General features: G+C 36.6%; 1 protein-coding gene and 2 long non-coding RNA genes across 3 annotated transcripts; all 3 read right to left on the bottom strand.

The window, feature by feature from the left end:
• Window positions 1–4,238: 4,238 nt before the first annotated feature.
• Window positions 4,239–5,502, bottom strand: LOC147511462 (uncharacterized). The gene is made up of 3 exons (XR_015216997.1): window positions 5,369–5,502; window positions 5,167–5,267; window positions 4,239–4,520 (listed from the first exon to the last, which is right to left on the bottom strand). It is a non-coding gene; the product is annotated as an uncharacterized LOC147511462 (long non-coding RNA).
• Window positions 5,503–9,519: 4,017 nt separating this feature from the next.
• Window positions 9,520–10,199, bottom strand: LOC147511461 (uncharacterized). Its single transcript, XR_015216996.1, has 3 exons — window positions 10,115–10,199; window positions 9,727–10,012; window positions 9,520–9,646 (listed from the first exon to the last, which is right to left on the bottom strand). It is a non-coding gene; the product is annotated as an uncharacterized LOC147511461 (long non-coding RNA).
• A 1,468-nt stretch (window positions 10,200–11,667) lies between these two features.
• Window positions 11,668–13,487, bottom strand: LOC147511460 (uncharacterized). The gene is made up of 3 exons (XM_086598470.1): window positions 12,571–13,487; window positions 11,985–12,476; window positions 11,668–11,893 (listed from the first exon to the last, which is right to left on the bottom strand). The coding sequence occupies exons 1-2, from the start codon at window positions 13,485–13,487 to the stop codon at window positions 12,164–12,166; spliced, it is 1,230 nt and encodes a 409-aa protein (XP_086454596.1). The 3' UTR covers window positions 11,668–11,893; window positions 11,985–12,163.
• Between the last annotated feature and the right edge of the window lie 3,853 nt (window positions 13,488–17,340).

Raw genomic sequence — 17,340 nt, 5'->3', positions numbered from 1 at the left:
ACAACACTGAGGGAAAATGAAAGCACCAGAATATAACCCAGCAAGGAGTGAGAGAGAGACAAATGGACCTTGTATGGTATTGGCCAAAGAGATGGACCCAATATCAGTCCGGGATTGACCTAAAGGAGGAGAAAGAAGGAAGAAAGGAGAAAAAGGGGCGGATTTGGGAGACAAGAGGTGAAAAGAGAAAGGAGAACTACAGCACAGCTTGATCCTCCGAGAAGGGCTCAAGGGGTACGTAGGCAACCAAAATGGGTTCAGCTGGTCAATTCAAATTGCGATTATTTCTCATCTTCGGTAAGAAATCGAGGAGTGGAGACTTGTAAGATTAGTGTGTATGAAATGGGATCATATAGATGCTATTTTTGAAACTTATTAACATAGGCGTTTATTGGTTTATAGGTTTTGATGGGATTAAAGTCTAACCCTTATGTTTAAAGAGGTTCTAAGAGCAAGAGCATTTATCCCTTCAAGCATGCAAGACATAGAAAATTAAATGAGGATGGAAGTTATTTTATTTGTTATCTTAAAGTTCATAGGTATGATAAATTGCAAAAAAAAAAAATGGTATTCAGTGCTTAAGCATGACTACATGATATCCAACTTAAGTGTTGAGTCTAGAGTAGCTCACATAAGATTTCAATAAAACTTCTATTTTCCAACAACAAAAAGAAGTTGAATGGTTTTTTCATGGATGAGTTTTTTCTTTTTATGGAGAGTGGAGTTTTCACGTTACAAGAAATTTAAATAAGCAATCAATATAATATTCATATCTCATAGCTTTGCATAATAGCAAATATTTTTCAGAATAATTTATATAATGGCACCCGTTTGTAGAACGGGTTCAAAAACTAGTATATTTCAAATGGTTGTTTCAAGTAAAACCGTGAAGGGGAAGGAGTGGGTACCTATGGATAAACAACTTTGGAATCATTCAAATTTCAATGCTCTAATGCATGTGATTTTATTTCAAGAAAATCTTATTCTGGGTTGATTGTGATTAATTCAATATTATTATGCTTTCTTAATGGTTATTATTACTGTTATTATCATTGCTAGGGATCCACACTCTACGTGTGATTTATTGGTTAAGGTGTGGGTTATGAAGTTTGAAGCTTGGCATTAGTTCGATGTTTAAGGTTGAAGATTATAATGGTGTTGGTTTCGATTCCGCAACTCGCGAGTTGTTACTAGTTTGGTTTTACGGGTACGAGAGATGGTTTTATCCATTGATCTGGGTTGAGATTATGATGTGGGTTAGACCATGTCTTCCTTAGCTTTTGTTTTGTTTTGCTCCCTTTTCGGGGTTGCTTGATCAGTTATCTAAATTGTAAGGCCTCTATGCTAAAGGGTAATTTTTAGGGTCGCGGTATTTATACCACACTTTATGAGATTGGCACCCCTTTGGCAAAAGGATACATGAATAATGGTTATTCCCTATATATCCTTTTACACCCCCCACATGCCCGATAGTTCCACAGCAGTGAGTTGCTGCGAGATCTCACATTCCACGGCATCAAGTTACCAAGAGATCCTACAATCCACGGCATCAGGTTGCCGCGCGACCAACATTCCACGGCAACGAGTTGCCGCAGAGGATTTTTTTTGTTATTATTTTTTTTCATTTCAAATTTTGAACACACACGACATACGGATACCTCATCTTCTTCTTTAGAGCTTCTTCATACATTCCAAGAACAATACCAAACCCATAGAAAAATAATAATAATAAAAAATACAGTCGAGGCATAGTCTTACTATCTCGCGGCAAATTTTTTCATACGCTCTAAGAAAAACTTATGATCAAATTGATGAATAAGAGTTTTGATAATTAATACAAGTAAAGACTCCATTTTGGTGAACACAACCATCTCGTGGCAATTGACTTTTTTTGCGGTGGCTATTAAAAAAAATTTTAAACAAAAAAAAATACTCACGTTAACAGTTTTTCATGGATTTGCCATCTCGTGGCAACTCCTTGTTGTGGGCATTATCTTTTCGCGGTAATTTCTTACCATGAGTGATTTTTTATATAATTAATAGATGGGTGCCAATACCTTGGAATTGGTCAAAAGGGTGTCAATCCCATAAAGTGGGGTGTAAATATCGTGACCCTATTGTTATTGTGTGCGCTCTCTCTAATGAAGTACTCTTATAGCGATTTAAGGGGACATTTGTTGTTGCCTCTTATGTATTGATGTCTTATAGCCTCTTATAAGATGGGCCATTGATTTTGGACATTTTTTTTTTTTTATTTTTAGCCTCTTATGAGAGGCATGCTACTATAAAATTCTCATAAAAGGCTCTAATATAATTCTATAAGCACCAAAATTGGATCTACTTCAATTTTATAAGTCTTATAACTTGAAAAATAACTCAAATGCCCCTGCCATATATACCCTTAGCCCCAGTTCTCACTTTTTCCCTTTTCAATATCTTCTTTTCCAAATAACTCCAACTACCACTCACTCTCCAAATAACTCAACTGATGTTCCACCACCGTTGTGCTCCACCACCACCACCGTTCTATTATGGTAATTTTCTACAACTGATATTCTAATTATCGAAATTGATTTGAAACCAACCAAAAATCAAATGATATGCTTGGTTCAAATTAATATATTTAAGTTAAAAGTGATGTAAAACAGGATTATATTTGTCAAATAGCCATTTATAGGATATTAAAGTGTTTGTTTTTTCTATTTTTTTTTCATGCATGCTAAGAGGAACTTAAAATGAAAAGTAGAAGCTTTTACACTACATGTGCACTGAGCTTCTCTACCCGACCATGTAAACAATCTTTTATAGTAATACAAATTCCATCTTATCTAGTAAAAAATAAAAGGTACCAACTTTTTAGGTTTTGGTAATAATATTAATTGGTCTATTAGGTTTTGGTCTAGAAAAACTTAAATTTTAGTCTTTAGTTCTACTTCCAGTATTTGACCGTCAACAGTTGACTATGGTCAAGTTGGTTGTTGTCTTTATATGCATTGATGGTCAATTGAGTAGATTGATGGTCAAGTACCGAAAGTAGGACTAAAGACTAATAATATTTTAGCTTTTCTAGGTCAAAGCCTAATAAACCAACTAATAGCGCCCAAGACCAAAACCTAAAAAACCCCATGTAATGTTACACGTTGTTAAAGGAGGCAGTGGAAATTGAATTTGTAAACGTGCTAATTGAAATATGTTTGTGATGTTGTTTAAACAAAGAGAAACTTAAAAGGACAAAAGAGACGCTGAAATGACCCTCAAAACCATTTTTTTTTTATAACACTCACAAGGACTGGGTAGTTTCATGGTCAAGTATACACCCCTGACGCGAAATTAAAAATGGCCCGGGGTGGTAAAAAGTCAAGTTTAACATTAATGCAAAATAAAAAAAAATGGCACCGCCAAACCAAAACGACCCGACGTATGTAGTATGAACAATCATTGACTCACTGTTCATACATCAACATGAGCTATGAATAATCATTGTTCATACCTCAACAAGAGCAATGAACAGTCATTTTTCATATATATCTCAACATAATGCATGTATGATTAGTGAGAACACTTATTGGAGTATGAACAATACCTATTTGGGGTATGAACCACTATACCAAAACAGGACATCCCTAACAGTCAGAAACCGTTACTAAAAATATTTGTAACGGTTTTTATGTGTCACAGTTTGGGCGTTGCTAATTCGTTATTAATATTCGTAACGGTTTATAACCGTTACATAATTATTTATTGTAACGGTTTCTAACCGTTACTAAAATATTTACTAACGGTTTTCTTTGCTCAATTGTATTACTCTTTAGCAACGGTTTTATAAAATTAGTAACGCTTTTTGGTGTTACTCTTTTTTAACATCAGTAACGGTTTTATAACATTAGTAACGCTTTTTTGTGTTACTCTTTTTTAACATCAATAACGGTTTTATAAAAATAGTAACGCTTTTTTGTGTTACTCTTTTCTAACATTAGTAACGGTTTTATAAAGTTAGTAACGCTTTTTTATGTTACTCTTTTCTAACATTAGTAACGCTTTTATAAAGTTAGTAACGCTTTTTTGTGTTACTCTTTTCTAACATTAGTAACGCTTTTATAAAGTTAGTAACGCTTTTTTGTGTTACTTATTGCAAAGCTTAGTAACGGTGAAGAACCGTTACAAAACTATTTCATATGTAAAAAAAAAAATCCCCAAAACCACCCCCCCTCCCTTTTTGGGAGACTACTTAACCTGCATAAAGATGCCCCCACTTATTGGGTATTTTACAATCGTCCATAATATAAACAATAAATCTTACAAGTACATCCAATCACATAATCTTTTATTAAAATAACATCACCAAAACGTCTTTCATAAATAGGACTTGCCACGAATGAAATACACACTGTTTTCCAAATCAATGGGACTTGTCCTTAAACTCAAGCTCTCACATCATTTGTACAAAACTAGCACCTTCAGTAGTTGTAAGCATCAGGGGATGACTTTGGGATGGTATCATCAGAAAAGTCCCTTTCATCCTATACACCAATAGAAATAAATAAAAAGGAGTCGAAAGCAAGAGAAAACAAATATGTATATATAGATATATACTTATATCCTATTCTTAAGTAGTAGCTCCTTATACTCAAACTACGGAATTCAGAAAACAGTATGGTAGCATAATTCTTAAATAGCAAAGTATGTTTTGTCCCTTCCAAGAGATTGGAAAGTTCAAGATTTATTTTCACCGGTCCAACAACCAAACTCACAAAAAAATGTGGCAACAGGGTCTCATACTCCTAACAATATGAGCAATTCAAACTCCAATAAACCGTTCCACTTGAGCAGTCTTCAAAGATCCTACTTTTGACACTGTTTTGTGCCTTCCAGAAAAATATTTGACGCAAGGAGGTGTTCTCTCGTCTCATATACAACCCTACAGACTCTATTAATTCCATGGGAAGAGTAAGAGAACAGTTCTATTGATTATTACTAAAGAAGCTCATGGAGTCCAAAAAGCTATATGTCAAGATTACCACCACTACTAGTGTGTATCTACGGGTATGATCATACTATTTGCAACAATTCTTTAAGGTTAAATAGCTAAACAAAGTAAACAAAAACAAACAAAATCATTCACAACAATTCTTTGGAGCTTTCAAGAAATTTTCGCAAACACGACACCTTATACAGCAGTTTGTACTTGAGCAGATTCTAGAACGAGATTAGCGTATTTGTAAGTACGCAAAGAGAGTGCCTTGGTGTTTTCAATAATTTGTTCATACCTGCAAGTCAGATCAGAGAAGAAAGGGAGTGAGTTGGAAAGGGCTAGCCGACAAAGATGCAAATGAATGCTTAGCAGGAGGAACACTAGTTGAACACTTACACATTCACATGATTGGGTTCCATGACAACAGTTCCCGACTTGGAATCAATCTTTGCGTCAAGCTTTGAATTTCGCACAAGATTCACTATCCATCTTTCAGCCTTCGTCATAAGTCATATTCAACTTTTCCGCAAGTGTTCTCGCCGATATAAATGAAAAGACGGATGAATGGACACCGAATTTCTGCACGCCACAAATTACTAGATCTAACAAAGTGAAACTAATTTACATATAAAACTGATTCTTCAAGTCGATTTTTAATTACCCTATATCAATGCATCGATGTTTTGCACTAAGTTTCAAATATGAAAAGACGGGCATTTTCGAAACTCATCCCTCAAAGGTAATCAGTAGTAAAGTTGCCTTCTTCAACACGCTTTCCCAAGAAAGGATCATTCAAGATAACCCGCACGAGTCCAGAGATTCAAAGGCAGAAAAATATTTCGAGACATGCAGAAAGCGTAGCATAAAATGCAACGTGAAACAATCACAAACACATAAAATAGCATCAAGCTTATGTAAAGATCACAGATACATATCTTCTCCCCCACCAAACAATTACTAAAAGCATAGGTACAAGTACGCACACCTAGAAGGTTTCAAGTGATGCAATCAGCTATAACAGTGACGGTGTCGTATTCTACTGAAAACATCCCCGTCAAACAAGTAGTCATTCTATATGAACAACTTACACGGAAAGATGGCTAACTGGTTGTAGCAGAATCGCAACCCTACACACATATTCAAGACAGCCTTAGACTAGATACTATATATTCAAGTTTTCAGGACATATTACTGAACGAAGTTATCTTATATCAATTCCAGTGAACTGATCATGCTTTGTGTGAACTTGCGCATTCTCCTAATCCAACCTAAAAAAAAGGCAAGTTTGGAACCATTCATGCACCTATTACATTTAAAATGTAAAATCTGCTTTCTCAGAGCAGTTCCGCGGCTAACTAAATCTATGGCCAAAGACCATCATTTGTGGGCATACCTCCAAAATGAATGTTTACTGGCATTCATAGAGATGAGGAAAAATCAATTGAAGATTAAAGGTACCTCGCAGATTCCTCTTTGAAAATCTTCATAGGTTGCTTGTCAAGCAACGCAAAGAGCTCCCCACCAGGACAGAAATCTGTTATCAAGGATGATCTAGATGTGATATTATTTCCCTTTCGATACATGCCCGATGAACCTGCACATACATAACATGATCTGCGTCAAGTAACAACAAGAAGCATCAAGATGTCCTCTTCACAATAGATGCCTAAGTTGAACCTGCGCATACCCTCAGATACTAGACCATAGGGGAACAGCACCCACCTTCTGAATTGCTATACCATAATAGATGCCTGAGTTGAGCTGTCCAGAGGTAGGGCCATACGCACGAGACAAACCGTAACCCATGAAAAGTCCGTAAGAAGCAGCGGGGGCGAAGAAGGTACAGTGTTTGAACTCTGCCTTGATTGATTTTGCCACGGAAACTTAACAAAATCCTGAGATTTAACAAGTAAACAATATAAAACAGATGCCAAATGAAAAAATTGCATACAAAACATGCAGAAAAAGTAAAATGTATACCTCATAAACTCTCTGTTGTGAAATGCAGGGAACTAGAGGTCCATGTCCTTTGAAATGAAGAATAACAGACTATGCAATCTGTTTAGAAACCTTAAAACCAGTGTTCATAAAAACAAAACAAATATATAAAAAAAAACTAAAGAGGATCGGATCGAGATAATTAACGTTGAGCAATGGCGGTATTTATTTTCAAGTTTCAACCAAGTAGGACCATGCCAATTAACGTTGATCATTTTGGATTGTTTTTCATCCGAAAGCAGTGATTCCCCGGAGTAGTGCCTCCAGCTCTTCCAACTAAGATTGATCTCCAAATTCTTTGGCTCTAACTAAAAGTGCCAAGCAACATGAGCTCGCATTTATACCTGAACTTCCAATAAACATCAAGAACGTTCTCGGCATTTTCGCCTATTTTCCAAATAAAATTTAGCTTCAAGATTCTTTCAATGAGATTTACAGGTGCACAATGCAACAAACTCTTCTTTATACTTACGGTTTATGTAATGCTTAGTGAAGCTATAAAAGAATCAATAATGTAAAAGCATTCAATAATTTGCACGGGATTTTCCCCATCACAATTTTTTCAAAGAAGCACTCTATCAATAAAAGGTACCTCTCTGGCGATGGTAAAAGTGATATTATAATGCTAAAAAGTACGAAATTACCACGTTGAAGAGTTGTTGCACGCACCCGGCAGCCCTCGTGCCATAACGGACTAACATGTACAAGTAAAATGATATTGTCAGGGTAGTTCATTGGCATTTGGAAATGGGTTGAGCTAATGAATTAATCCAAGTACGCAGCAGCATGTTCGACTGACGTTTGAGGATGTAGAGGTCATGTGTGCCTCCGAATCAAGATTCAGGTTTAGCAAGATGCACATTATGATGTCTAACAAGAAAAGGTTGTTTTCATTGTTTAGACACACAGAGCAAGTCAGCAACAAGCCAACAACCCACAAATATTTGTAAAACCCTACATCAAAAGAAAGGGTTTTAAGTTTAAACATCAGAATCATGAGTTGGTACAGGAGAGCAATGATTGGAATCACCTCATTTCACAACCTCACTTCAACTACTCAACTTTATGGTAAGACTATTATTCCTACTTGTAAGCCTACTACTTCTAGTTTTCAAAGATATTACAATGTAGAACGAAATCAAGACTATATTAAGTTTAAAAAAACAAAGAGATGGGTTGTATATGCTACTCTTGGTTCTGGGATTGTGGTTAGTACTCTATGTTATCATGGTATCGAAAATGTACAAAGAGGATCGGACTGAGATAATTGTACGAAAAGCAACCAAATATTCTAATAATTAATAGACACTCAACTAGAGCCATTGCTTGAGCAAAGATCCCCGCCTCTTCCAATACTCCTCTGTACTACCTCAAACAAATTGAACATGAGTCGGTATAAGTATCTAAATACCATAGTGATAGCTCAAAACTCAAACTCCAACTTGACTGAGTAATTGACTATCAGCGTTTACTTTGATTTGTGAAACTTTAATGATCGAAAAGTTTAAGATAACCATATACCGATATTACTGTCCCTCAAATTACGAAGGTGAAAACACATATAAAGGATGGTATCTAATCATATAGCCGATAAACTTGTTCAGTAGATATGCGAGGCTTACCAATCTCCAAAAACATCGTTGGTGCAATCGATTTATAAGTCCGTGATGGGTAGCCTCCAAAGTAATCTACAAAAAGGGAAAATATCATGAAATAAAGTTTTATATTAACATAGAAAAATGTACCATAAGAGTAAACAAATCAAATAGCCAGAAAACACGCTTATCGCTCAAATGCTACACAAGCTTCTAAAAAGTCTAGAAGGTAGGGAAAATAACAAAACTCAACAGTAACCTCCTCATCTCCATCAGCTCTATTGACTCCACCTTTAGTTCGAGAATCCCAATGTTCAATGGAAAACAGTCCAAGGCTCCACCATCCTCCCTCCTCCTTTATCCGGGCTTGGGACCGGCCGAAAAGCAAACCAATTATATTGATTTGCACAGGCGGAGTTAAAAATGGGTTAGTACTTTCTTCAACCTGCTAAGCAAACAAGCATACAAATACTGCAATCAAATTTAATAAATAGATATAGTATGAACATATTAACGTCAATACTCATCCATACCAAAAAAAGACCATAAGTTTGTCAAGTCACTATGACATCCATATTAAACAAAAAACAGACATTCAAAACATAAAGTAACCAAACCATACTGAAAAATTCCAAGTTCAGAAAGTTTGCATATCCCAAACAACTTATTAAGAAAACTGCATCCTTGACTTGAGCCAAATTAAAGGACCTCCTGCACTAAAGCCATCCAAAAATCTAACTCCATCTTGGGGCCCATCGTAAATAAGAGCATCACCAACCAAGACTTCCTCTATGTAGACCTTTTTCTCACCTGCGAGAATTTTTCTGCCATTGCAATCTCCAGCTGTCTCTATTATGACATACCCCTTAGCAATCACTACACCATCCCTATCTAATAAAGATACATTTGGTGAAGAACCAAGCGTCCCAGAAGGAGGATTCAAATTAGCAAACATATTCATCAAGTTTTGTTGAGTCGAGTGACGAACAGAACTGGAACCAACTTCAGTTTCTGGTGTTGTTAGGCCGCACGGTGGTTGAGCAATCGATGGTCCATTGTTTTTGACAGCCTTAAGTACATCCTGACACAATTTATAGTAACAATTGGTTATACATAATGATATTGTATGCAATAAAGCACAAGTGCAAACTGCAAACTCACCTTTAACACGCCCATGACATTAGCTAAGGAAGACTTCACCTCATTCATTTCCCCCTTCAACTCAGAATTGGATGAAGAGCTTGCTTGCTGCAATAATGCCTTGGCAATACACCAGACGTTGCAATTGCTTCTTAGACTTGTTCGAGCTGATTCCACGAGTTCTACTCCCTTTGTCGGGCCCAAAGACTTCAGACAACTCATCATTATCGAAGTCTACTTCCATTACACTGCCCTCACCACCCACGCTTGCTTCTTTTCTTCTTTTATGAGAAGCCTCCACTTGTTCCTACAATATTAACCACCGATATGAGTAATACAATATGCAACATAGTCTATATACAATACCAACACACCGGTAAGTTTAAGCTTCAATGTTATTAGAACTTACATAATGGGTCCGAGCGCTCGCTAATATAGTTCCATCACGACGCTCATGTCCTTTTTTCCAACTATCTACCCATCCATGTTTTCTGCTAGGATCTTCTTTATCCTACAAAAAAATCATTAATAGTTGTTAGCATAACGTGATAAGAAATCATTAGTGCAAGAATAGACACCTACCATTTTATCCAGTTTATGGGCATATGTGTCCCCCCCATTAGTATGTCGATATATGTTCTTTTTGGCATTCTCTGCATTCTTTGCGTTTCTAGCTCTTACTTCAACGGTACTCTCATTTCTAACAAACGCAGCCCAATGATTTGGGTCCTTACCATCTGGGCATGCTGCAATAGCTTCTTCCACGCTCCCGCACTTACGCAAAATCTCTTTCCGCAGGGCATACTTTGCTGATCTGAACTTTTGGGGAAAGTCCTTTTCAACTTCTTGGCGTGCCGTTGCTTGGGGAACATTAGGCTCAAATTCTTCCTACATGAACAAAGTGACTTTTGTTCATTTCATATTAAGTAAATTTCCATACATAGGGCTGGACAACATGTAGATATAGGATTTGAAAAACATACTAATATTCAAGAATAATGGATGCTATCATCGAAATTAAAGTACATGTAAACCTTACCATTAATTTATTCTAGACATTATCCTTGAAGCTTCCATCTATTTTCCTCCAATCCTTGTAATGAATTGGAATATGTGATCGAACATAAATACCAACCTGGGTATTCCATTTGGCATGGTTAGGACCCACAGCAATGCCATCCTCATTGAACTCTATAGGAAACTTGGTAATCGTTGGTGAGTTTCCCAAAGGCTGAGATGTGTGAGAGTCTGAAGTTGAATTATGAGATGGAAGTGGGACTAAACTCGAAGGCTGGGAAGCAATAGGTTGAGATTGACCTGGTGCCATTATTAAATAGCCTACTATATGACAAAAAAAATGTTAGAACAAATAGGTAAAATTAGGATACCACAAAAAAATGACAAAGTTCAAAAGTATACATTTATAGAGACTATTCTTGATTAAAAAAAAAGGATAAAAAACAACTCAAACACACCTTTCACCCAACTGCACAAACAAACTTCAAAATAGAAAGATTTTATATATCTAAAAGTAGAAAATGAGAAGTTCGCATGCAACTAAAAATCTCACAATATAATAGTGCAACTATTACAATCAGGTTAGACTTTTCATCAACAGCTGCAAATTAGGTTGGTCATCAAGAATAGATTGGAAGTCAGTTGGTGCATCTAGTTCATCAACTCGACTTGTCAATCGCCTAGGCGAATTTATGACTACCCACCAGTTAGGATTTCTCAAATCCTTCGAGTAAAACACCTGACTAGCCTCAGAAGTAAGAATCACCGGCTCATCAAAGTACTGATCAACACTCTTTAGCCTATTGAGATCAACCAACACCAAATTAGAATCTGGACAAAGTTTACAACCATTGGTCTTGTCCTCCACCCTCACCCAATTGCAGTAAAAGACAACATTCTGGAAGGTCGTATAGTCCAACTCAATTATCTGTTCGATAACCCCATACCACTTAGTCGATGCATCAATGGGATTTTTGTCTTTCCTACTCGACATAAACGTAGTGATTGCTTTCATGCAAACACCACTATCTTGTGTGGAAACTGTTTCGTCATGCGACCTAGTAGAGAACACAAAACCATTAACACGGTACTTTTTATATGTTTTAGCTTTGAACAATGGTCCTTGGACAAATCGCCATAAGTCACAATCTGTGTCTTTTGCAGCCAACAACTGTGAAGTAAAAAAAAACGACAATTAGAAAGATAAAATTAAAATACTAATTGTAATATCCTACAAAACTAAATTATATATAAAACAATACCTTGTCATATAACCACACAATAAACTCAGTCTGTATCTCCACTTCTATTTTTGCTACCCCTTTTCTTCTGGCACGTGCAGTTGCTTGCAAGGCACGATATTTACTACAATTTGTTTATGCAGTTTGACACGACTATTTATTACAACTTTTTAGACTAGTAAATGTTTGAGTCAAATCTATCAAAAAAAAAAATCAAACCTGTAATGTTCATCAAGCTTTTCAATGTCGAGTCGAAAAAGAACCCACCTACGGATTTGTATCCATTGTTCCTTGCCTAGGATCACAGTTTTACCCTCAAGTATAGGCCCTTCATCACTATACTCTCCATCTTCATCTAGAAACGCCTCACGAGTAGCTTTGTGATTTCCATCCCGAGAATTTGGCATGTACTCCATAGCATACCTAACAGACTCGGAAACAATATAGGACTCCGCAATGGAGCCTTCAACATAACGTTTATTGCTCGGAATATTTTTACACTCCTTTATTACCCTATTAAAATAAACAAAACCAAAATTGTACTTTGTAGTTTTGTCGGTAATAATTGCCACTAAATAAGAAATAAAAGTAAAGGCATTTTACATACCGTTCAAATGGATACATCCACCTAGGATACACAGGTCCACAAATCAGCCCTTCATCAGCCAAATGCACCAAGAGGTGGATGCTGATATCAAAGAAAGCAGTTGGAAAATACTTTTCCAATACACACAATGCCTCTGCAACCATGTATTTGGCATCTTGGATTTCCTTTCGGATTAAGACTTTCGAACATAGAAGATTAAAAAATAAGCTAATCTGATGAATAGTCAGACGCAAATCGCGGTGTTTTGGAAAAGCGTGTTGAAGCAAAACTGGAAGCAAGTAACACATAATCACGTGATAGTCATGTGATTTCATTGTAAGCAAACCAGGAGGATTCAAAGTGACAACGTTTTTTAAGTTCGATGAAAAACCTGTAGGAAGCTTCAAGTTCTTCAAAATTGTGCAGAACTCAAGCTTCTCATCTTTATTCAAGACAAATGGGGCTTTAGGTTTAACAGATCTCCCAGTGATTGGGTCTGTTTGCATCCATTGACCACTATGAATCCCTATTTTCTTCAAATCCTCTTGTGCCTGAACTGCATCCTTTGTTTTGTCTTTCTTGTCAAGAATCGCATTTATTATGTGTTCTGCCACGTTATTCTCATAGTGCATCACGTCAATAACATGTCGAATTTCATGCTTCGGCCAATATTCCAGTTCAAAGAAAATAGACCTCTTATACCATGCTTCAGTAACTTCATAATCTTCATCATCTTCATCATCTCCAATAGCAACCACATCCACATCATCTATACTCCGTTTAGTACCTTTTAATACTTTCCCAGGTACATAATGGACACGACTTAACATTTTCTCAATTACTTCTCCCTTTAACCTTGGCGGAGGAGGGTTTAACTCTTTTGTCTTAAGTCCTAAATACTTGCCTTGCCTAAATGGGTGATCAGATTTAAGAAACATCCGGTAATTTGTATAGACGATCTTCCTTACGTTCCGAAGATGCATAGACGGAGTTTAATCACCACAAATAGGACAGGCTTTGTAACCATATGTTACACAGCCTGATAAATTGCCATACACTGGTAAATCATGAATGCCCCACATCAACATAGCCTTCAAAGTAAAATGCTCCTGTTTGTGCATGTCATAAGTCGCCACCCCTTCTTTCCATAACTGTTGTAACTCATCAACTAGTGGTCTAAGGAATACATCGATGTTTTGACTCGGTGCCTTTGGCCCAGGTATTAACAACGACATCATATAGAACTCAGATTTCATGCACAAAGACGGTGGTAGATTATAAGGCACCACGAAAACAAGCCAACAACTATAACCAGTGGATTGAACACCACGTGGATTGAATCCATCAGTTGCAATTCCAAGCCAAACATTACGCCCTTGCTTAGCAAAATCTGGCCAATCATCTTTACATGTCTTCCACTGAAGCGAGTCGATTGGATGCCTCATATAATTCCAAGAAGGTGTCGCCTTCTCTCGTGCCATGTCATTTCACGAAGCTATCCATGGTATAGTGTACAACCTTTTGAGTCTAGGAATCAAAGGGAAATGTCTCAATACTTTTCTCGCCTCTTTTGTTTCTTTCTTCCCCGATTTCCCCTCCTTTACTTTGTACCTAGGAGTTTCACATTGAGGACACACCGTCAAATCAGCTTCAGTCTATAATATAGCATACGCTTATTTTCACACGCATCTATGCACTCAGCTTTCATTCCAAGATCTTTCAACATTGCCTTCATTGCAGGATATTTAGAAGGTAAAGTGTTTCCATCTGGCAACCATGTTTTCAACATAGACAAAAGCGCGGTCACACTATTTCCCGACCAATTATATTGTTTCTTCAAGTGATGGAGGTCCACAGCTGTTGAAAGGGTTGTGACAAGAGCCTCACATGAGGGGTATAATTTTTCTTCTGCTTTTTTCTTATATTCATTGTACCTCTTACCCAAATCAGGTTCTAAAACAATAGGTGGTTCAACATCTTCGGCTTGACTTCCATCGCCTCCACTCAAATCACCCACTAATTCTTCATGCATGCCATAAGCAACATCAACAAAATTCCCTATCCCTAGTCCTTCCTCACTATTTTCTTCTTCAACTCGGTTTACCATTTGATCCTTATATGGGTTCTCACCATGTAAAACCCATACACGATATGTTGATTCTATACCGTTATGAATCAAATGTTTTCTAACTATATCATATGCAAACCTTTTCCTATTTCGACATTTGTTACATGGGCAAGGACACGTGGTCGACGTTTCATCTTTGCCACTAGCGAATAGAATAAAATCGGAAACCCCCTGCCTATACACACTCCCAAGTCTGTCATTTTCATTCATCCAATCTTTTGGAATTGGTTGAGACATCCTGCAAGTAGCACATCAAGTAAACAAAAGGAACAAGTGATAGGGTCGATGTCATTTCCTACTAGCCCGGCTTTTAGCACTATCTGTTTATGAAAATTTGATGCATAACGTTCTATAAATATTGAACTATCTAGGTAAACAAGCTAAATGGTGCCTACATTTTAACCATTAAATTGCTAAACATGATCGGATGTACTTCAATTGGTAAACACAATTAGATACTGAACTACTTTGGCAATTTGAAGGATTAAGTGTGGACTGATTTCAAACGCTTTACTTTGAAGGCATTATAACATATAAGCACAGAATGCAAGACAAAATAAAAATGGAATAGGATTGAACACTTCCACACACACACACACACACAAAAAACACAATTCTTATCAGTAGTTCAAAGACAATCCATTCACCACAAATAAGCATAGCATTAAATAAAGTTATAATAGAAAGTACAAGCACCAACCATTCCAAACATGCAAATTTTCAAAACGTTGCTAACAGGTTAAAATTTACAACCCAATAACAAACAAGCTAAAGCTAAATAACCCAAGTACAAGAAAAGTGGTAAAAATGTTACAGTTGTATAAAGACTTCTCATTCCCCCCAACACGCGCACACTTTACTCAAGATAATTACCTGAAATTCAGTCTTAAAAAAATATAAATATATGCTATCGGTTTGCACATATATACAAACTCATGTAGTTCATTGTAGATTTTATTCCAAAGGCTTGGCCAATAGGATGCGGACTGTCAAATCACTTCGATACAAGTTTGAAAATTTTGAACCTGCTTCAAATATGAGTCTGAATTTCAAAAAGAGATACTTTGTGTGCCGCCAGATTTCATCTATTAAAACCCACAGTTGCCAGAAACAAGACATGGGTTATTCTTTGTTTAAATATTTCAACCCATTCCAACATGAACTCTAGAAAACCCTATCCACGCTATCTAACTCCAAAAAAAAGGGAGTTAGATACTACTAACAATCTAACAATCCACAAACCAATGCTGACAATGGGTAGCTTTAATCCCAAGTATGTGGGATGATAACTGGACGGTTGTTACATCATATGGGAGTCTATACAACTTACCCGAGATAGATGGAGTCAAAATTTCATCTCCAATCACCAAGGAACAGACTAGAGAATCGCGTGACAAGCAAGAGCATAACTTGAGCCACTTTACTTTTCTCCAAATTTTCTTTTATTTTTTGGGCTCTCCTTAACTGGTTTGATGGTGTATCTACAATGAAAACTAAAGGGCTCGTACACTAGGCTTCAGTATATTTTAGCATAACAAGTTCAGTAATGCCTAAGGTGCTTGTTTGGCATGCTTCAACAGCACATACTTCTCAGTAGTGTGTGTCAGGTGTACATGGATGGATAACCAAGAAAGCTTATTTGAAGAACACAAGATATCAAATAAAAATCGAAATTTTTTGTTGTATTTCAAAATAAATATCATACCTTTGGTTATAGCTGAAGCAAACTAGCACCGAAATTACTTGCAGTTGTGGATTAAACACCTAGAGCAGTGTGAAAAAAAAAAAAGCATAAAAGTGGAAATTAGATAATGAAAATTAACAGACCCGTATAAGAAGAAGGAAAAGGAAGAGAAAACTACTGGATGTCGGTGGCGGCAGAAGTGTTTATTTGGTTGAGAGAGAGAAGCGTTGGAAAAACAATAATAGGGGATGAAAAATATAAGAGAGAGAAGAGAGAAGAGAGAAGAGAGAAGAGCGCGATTTTTTCCTTTTTCCCTCTCGCCCAAAATTTAGAATTTTGGACTTTATTTAGTTTCTATTATCTTTTTTTTTTTTTCGCTAATCTAGTTTCTATTATCTTAACCTTAACCTTTACGGTTTCTTGTCAAAACAAAACTTTATAAATACGTTACAAATTAATTCTCAAATCCGGGAAAATTAACTAACACATTATTTGCAATTTTAACGCTAAATAAACGTTAGGAACTTAGTTACGCCTAAAAAGCGTTAGTAAACAAAAAAAGTGTGCGTTACTAATTTTCTGTTTTGGTGTAGTGAACAATCACTGTTCATACCAATATTCATACCAATGTATCCAATATTCATACCAATGTATGTAGGGCGGCCCTCAATTTTGTGGGGCCCTATGCGAGTTCCTAAAGTACGTGTGGCCCCTACCGAGGAGTCTGGGAGAAAGGTACACGTACCGTCCAAAACAATAAAAGAGAGGAGTGGAAAACAGGGCTTGGAGAATTGGAGAGAAGCATATCTCGTTTACTAGTTGTTTTCTTTTGTTTCTGGTTTGGAGAGAATAATCACTGATATGCCAGTTAGAAAACTTAGAAGAAGATCGGGTATGATGGGTTTCTAAAGGGTTTAGGGCGTTTGATTGTTGTTGTTTGTCTAAGGGTTATGTTTGGGCCAAATTTAGATCTCACTAT

This window comes from Coptis chinensis, chromosome 3 (genome assembly GCF_015680905.1).
Source record: "Coptis chinensis isolate HL-2020 chromosome 3, ASM1568090v1, whole genome shotgun sequence".
Taxonomy (NCBI): domain Eukaryota; kingdom Viridiplantae; phylum Streptophyta; class Magnoliopsida; order Ranunculales; family Ranunculaceae; genus Coptis; species Coptis chinensis.
The sequence above is the reverse complement of the archived record's forward strand: the minus strand, read 5'-3'. Positions and strand labels throughout refer to the sequence as shown.

What these genes read in the sequence shown, in the direction of transcription:
- LOC147511460 (XM_086598470.1), bottom strand. Translation starts at nt 13,487, where the DNA reads ATGTTTCTTAAATCTGATCACCCATTTAGGCAAGGCAAGTATTTAGGA. An exon ending in TGGATGTATCCATTTGAACG is followed by an intron (nt 12,477 to 12,570) that starts GTATGTAAAATG and finishes TTATTTTAATAG; the next exon opens with GGTAATAAAGGAGTGTAAAA.